Here is a 5,000-nt window from a genome sequence, read left to right on the forward strand (position 1 = left end):
TGTGTACGCTCTTCTTCCAGCTGCTCCTCATTTATGAGCGAGGGCTCGTTACATTCACCTTCCAAATCATCAGCCGGCTTAGAAGGAGCGTTTGTTTTATGTGTACGCTCTTTTTCTAGCTCCTTCTTCTTTTTGTGCTTGAGGATTAGGTTACACTTTAATATAGAAGGAACCGCTAAAAGAAACAAGATTCACGTGTGAACTCAGGTGAAAAGTGCAATTGTGTGTATACAATATCATACCTGTTATCTTCAATAGTCGCAAGTTATGATGATTATTGATCCATAGAGATTGATCTAACTGATAATCATTAGCCGTAAAGTGCTCCGAACATATAGCACCATTTTTAGACGGACGCCAATTTGCATCTTTTCTGCAAAATGTAACCCATTGTCGGGCTAACTCAACATCTTGCGGAAAATAATGAAACTTAACAACCGTGCCAAGCCTTTTGATATTTTTACTGTTATTTTTGCAAAACGGAGCTACGCACATTTTATAAGGCATCTTAAAATCACCAATGAATAATCATCAGAGCACTTAAAAACTGGAAAAACTTGTACACTTTCGTTACGGATTTCGTACTGCTCAAAACGAAAACAGTTCCCGGATGTAAACAAAAACACACCAACTCAACTGTCAATCATTTTTCTAAAGCCGTGGCTACACCAAGCGCAAAATCTAGCGTAAAGCCTGGGATGACCGGGTTGAGACGTGTAATCCGAATTATACTGAGCTTTTATTGAATTTTGTGAGAAAAATAGGATCTTTTTTTCGAAGAAAAAGATTAAAAATGCTAGTAATGATCACTTACTATTAATGCAAACCACAAACAGAAAATATAGCGACGCAAATCGCTTGCAAAAAGCGTTTACGCTAGGATTTATGCTCCGTGTACCTATAATCTTTTTCATACCGTGTAAACGGCAAATGTAAACTTTTTGGCATTAATTTTATATTTACGCTAGAGTTTACGTTTCGTCTGGCGCCCGCTTTAAGCCGGGGATACATGAAGCGTAAACTCTAGCGTAAACTCAGAATGTAATGCCAAAAAGATTATACTTATGTCAAAAAGATTATAGGCCCGCGGAGCGTAAATCCGAGCGTAAAAGCAAGCGTAAAAACAGCACCAACATGAAGCGTAGTGTTAAGCCGGGGATACATGAAGCGTAAACTCAAGCGTAAATTTAAAATTAATTTACACTTGAACATGTTTACATGACCGGGTTGAGACGTGTAATCCGAATTATACTGAACTTTTATCGACTTTTGTGAGAAAAATAGGATCTTTTTTCCGAAGAAAAAGATTAAAAACGCTAGTAATGATCACTCACTATTAATGCAAACCACAAACAGAAAATATAGTGAGGCAAATCGCTTGCAAACAGCGTTTACGCTAGGATTTATGCTCCGTGGACCTATAATCTCTTTTACACCGTGTAAACGGCAAATGTAAACTTTTTGGCATTACATTCTGAGTTTACGCTTGAGTTTACGCTTCATGTATCGCCGGCTTTATGATGAATTGAATGTTCTACAATCGCTAATATACAGTAAAAACATCTTAAAATATATAAAAAGATGTTCAGAAATCAACTTATCTCGTCGATTTATGTTTTTTGTGGCCAGAAACACATGTAATTGATGTAATAGCATAGTGTAATTGCAGGTACCCGAATGTAATTGCATTTGACGTTTCGGTATAAACTTTTATGCGATTATGCCTGCCACACGAAGCGTAAACTTTTTGGCATTACATTCTGAGTTTATACGAGAGTTTACGCTTCATGTATCGCCGGCTTTACGCTTCGTGTGGCCCGTCCCAATCATTCGCACGTGCTTCGAGCTGTCAAATGCACTGTTTTCCTTTCGTGGAAAACAAAAAACCGCGAAGTGCAAAGAAAAAGCGGCATTTTCCAGTGCACGATGGGTGGAATAAACAAGAAAAAGTCGAAACTCCCAGTGCCTAAAACCAAACAGAAGAAACAGATAAAGCAGTGGAAGGAAGGTGGCGCCGAATCGCCGGCAAAGAAATCCAAAAACCCACAGTCACAGAGCACCGGTAAACAGAAAAAGACGCCGGCCGCATCGAAGAAACCGAAGAACTTTGTTCGTGCACCACCAGAAGATGAATCAATGGACTCGGATGATCAACAACAAGAGACCAGCACCGTAGTGGCAACAGTTGCAACCCCCAACATCCCCGATCCGAAACTATCGCCGAAACTGGTGGCGATGCTGCGACCGCTGATCGGCTACATCTACAACGATGAGCAGATGTCGTTGAAGATGAGCTTTGAACAGGCTGCGCTACTGTTGGAACCGGATTACAACGAAGAGACGAAAGTGTTCCGGTTTCTGGTCAACACGAAGGAAGTATGCCGGGCTGTCGGTGAGAAGAATGAGGCACACACCGAGGCTCGCGAAAAACTCGTACAGATCGTTCGCTACTACTGCTACACCGTGAAGGTAATACGCGAAAAGGGAGAGACCAAAACCACTTGATTCCCGCTAGTAATCTTTCTTCACATTTTTAGAAAGTTAAAGAGTATTTTACAAGAAGAAAAATCTTTTACACCCGACCACCGAAGGCCGTGCTGGCCGATAGCACCGAAACCGCTACCAAGGGAAAGAAGCTGAAGGAGGAAAACATTGGATTTCAGATGTTACAGAAGCAGGGCTGGAGTGGTGGTGGTCTGGGTAGCGGTGAGGATGGTATCATTGAACCGATCACTGCTCTGAAGCGCAAGGGCAAACAGGGCCTCGGAACGGATGGTGCCACCGAGGAGGCTGGCGAAACGGAGGAGAAGGTTAAAATCCCGCTCGAAGCGTTCTATCTGGTCATACAGGAGTACGCCGGTGTGAATGCGTTGTACGATTTGGTGTTTAGCTCGCAGTTTGCCCGTGAACAGGTGCGCAAGTTACGCGAGTAAGTAATCTTTTCTTCCATTTACAAGTATCCCAAGTGGTGCAGCGATTCTTTATTGCCGACATGCTTTTTTTTTCTAGATTTGCACAATCGAAGAAACTGCTAACACAAATGGTCGGACAGAGTAAGAAGAAGAAGCTCGTCATCAGCAAACCTCTGACGATCTCCGAGATCATGGTCGGCGTCATGAAGGGTCATTCCGATCTCTGTGCCAAGTACGTCGTTATACCACCGGCCTCAAATCCTTCTTCAGCTTCAGCAACCAAATGATACTCGATGTCATAGAGTATTTTGGATTGAAGGTATTTGAATGTTGATGTGGAATCAATAAACTTACGCGCGATGCATCCGGTCCATTTCTGTTTCAATTCTGGTTTTCTATTTTTCGAAATTCTCCGGATGGTTTCGCCGTCCACGGTTTCAGGTTCTTTTCCCCAATAAACAACCTTTCCTGACCTACTTTTCTAACGCAGAAGACGACAGAGGCCGAAAACTATCCCAAAAATGTTAAAAATTCTTCATTTTTTGCAGCTTTTTACATAAAACCGCCTTTTAAAAAAAGCCGGTAAAAGTAAGACGACCCTTGCAGCAAATTGAACCAAAAACGTCACATCTCAAATCAAACAAAACAGTTTTTACCTTGCGTCTTGCTGTGCGTCTCGAACGAAAACTCTATTTTTCCGATAAAAAAGGAAATTAATGGTAAGTATTTTTTGTTGTTACACATGTTGGTGGATGTAGAAGAACTTATCACTGCCTGTTTTCAGCACGAACAGTGGGATCCACAATGAGCACATCGAACAAATCCACAACAAGGCCGCGAACGAGGCGTGCCTCGTCTGCGGTGGAGCCGGTTAAACCCACGAGAAGAACCACGAGCTCCACCGAGAAGCAAAGTCTGGTAGATTCGACTAACGACAGCGTCATGGTTGTGGACAAAGTCGTATTCAAACCGGGAAAGTGGCGTAAATCGCTGGTAATGCTGAGAGCATCCATGAGCCGACGTGAGGGCTCACGATCGAATGGAGGTGCTGCCCGGGGCAGTCGTCGAATCAGTATGCTTACGAGTGATTCCCGCGTTTCTCGCATCCTTCATGATATCACGGTAAATGAGTCGCAAACGCTAGAGGCCAGGGAAAGCCTGCATCATTCGTTGGATCAGCTCGATGTTAGCGTGCACCAGTTTTTGGCCCCACTGGTGCCACTGCGAACCGTTGCGGATCATTGCTACCTAGGATTGCGGAGCGCCAAGGAGGAAATACTGAAACGCTGCCACCAGCAGGGACCGATTTCGTTCGAGGAAACGTTTGCTCGCTTGGGAATAACGGTGCTCAAGAAGATCGGCGAAGGAGTGTACGGCGAGGTGTTTGAGTGCCGAAAGGGAAGCGACGGACAACGGTCGGTGCTGAAATTGATTCCGATCGAGGGCACGCTCATGATAAACGGCGAGAAACAGAAAACATTCGAAGAGATAGTCTCGGAGATCATCATATCCTCGGAACTGAGCAATCTGCGCCAACGGAGTGTACAATTCTCGACCGACGGATTCGTGGAGCTGATAAGCGTGAGCTGCGTGAAAGGGGAGTACCCGGCCCTGCTGCTTGATCTATGGAACGGTTACGCAGACGAGCAGGGTACGGAGAACGATAGTCCGGATATGTTCCCGGCCGATCAGCACTACATCGCCTTTGAGACGGCTTTCGGAGGTAGCGATTTGGAGGGTTATCGCTTCAGGAATGCTTTGCAGGCGTTCGCAGTCTTCTCGCAGATCGTGCTCAGTCTGGCGATCGCTGAGCAACGGTTCGATTTCGAGCACCGGGATCTGCACTCCGGAAACATTCTCGTCGAACCCACGAAGGACACCGAGCGGACGTACAATCTGCTGGGCGAGGAGATCGTGATTCAAACGCAAGGCTTAAAAGCGACCATCATCGATTACACCCTGTCCCGGATCGTGTACAACGGGTTGTGTCTGTTTAACGATCTTTCGACCGACGAAGAGCTGTTCACCGCGGAAGGCGACTATCAGTTCGAGATCTATCGAAAGATGAAGACCGCCGTGGAGAATCAG

The 5,000-nt window shown here is 44.9% G+C and overlaps 3 protein-coding genes across 4 annotated transcripts in view; 2 read left to right on the top strand and 1 right to left on the bottom strand.

The window, feature by feature from the left end:
- Positions 1-540, bottom strand: part of LOC126575102 (guanine nucleotide exchange factor MSS4 homolog) — a 2,022-nt gene extending 1,482 nt beyond the window's left edge. The window contains exons 1-2 of one of the 2 annotated variants that reach the window (XM_050235646.1): positions 243-488; positions 1-175 (exon numbers count right to left, since the gene is read on the bottom strand). The exon at positions 1-175 is cut by the window's left edge and continues 983 nt beyond it. Coding sequence is in view for 1 of the 2 variants with exons in the window: in XM_050235645.1 (XP_050091602.1) it covers positions 1-175; positions 243-507 (440 nt within the window). In the remaining variant the exon portion in view is untranslated. Of the gene's footprint in view, positions 176-242 lie in introns of both variants that reach the window. The other variant, XM_050235645.1, reaches the window with a different exon arrangement.
- Positions 541-1,872: 1,332 nt separating this feature from the next.
- On the top strand, positions 1,873-3,283 carry LOC126575100 (uncharacterized). The gene is made up of 3 exons (XM_050235643.1): positions 1,873-2,469; positions 2,538-2,929; positions 3,010-3,283. Exons 1-3 carry the CDS (start codon positions 1,927-1,929, stop codon positions 3,197-3,199), a joined length of 1,125 nt encoding a protein of 374 aa, XP_050091600.1. The 5' UTR covers positions 1,873-1,926; the 3' UTR covers positions 3,200-3,283.
- A 419-nt stretch (positions 3,284-3,702) lies between these two features.
- LOC126575098 (serine/threonine-protein kinase haspin homolog) overlaps positions 3,703-5,000 on the top strand; it is a 1,532-nt gene continuing 234 nt past the window's right edge. The window contains exon 1 of the mRNA XM_050235640.1: positions 3,703-5,000. This exon is cut by the window's right edge and continues 234 nt beyond it. Coding sequence (XP_050091597.1) covers positions 3,717-5,000 — 1,284 coding nt within the window. The 5' untranslated portion in view covers positions 3,703-3,716.

The sequence above is a fragment of the Anopheles aquasalis genome, chromosome 3 (assembly GCF_943734665.1).
Source record: "Anopheles aquasalis chromosome 3, idAnoAquaMG_Q_19, whole genome shotgun sequence".
Classification (NCBI taxonomy): Eukaryota; Metazoa; Arthropoda; class Insecta; order Diptera; family Culicidae; genus Anopheles; species Anopheles aquasalis.

Coding starts and splice junctions, on each gene's coding strand:
- LOC126575100 (XM_050235643.1), top strand. CDS start 1,927: ATGGGTGGAATAAACAAGAAAAAGTCGAAACTCCCAGTGCCTAAAACC. Junction 2,470..2,537: donor ACTACTGCTACACCGTGAAG/GTAATACGCGAA, acceptor TCACATTTTTAG/AAAGTTAAAGAGTATTTTAC. Junction 2,930..3,009: donor CAGGTGCGCAAGTTACGCGA/GTAAGTAATCTT, acceptor TTTTTTTTCTAG/ATTTGCACAATCGAAGAAAC.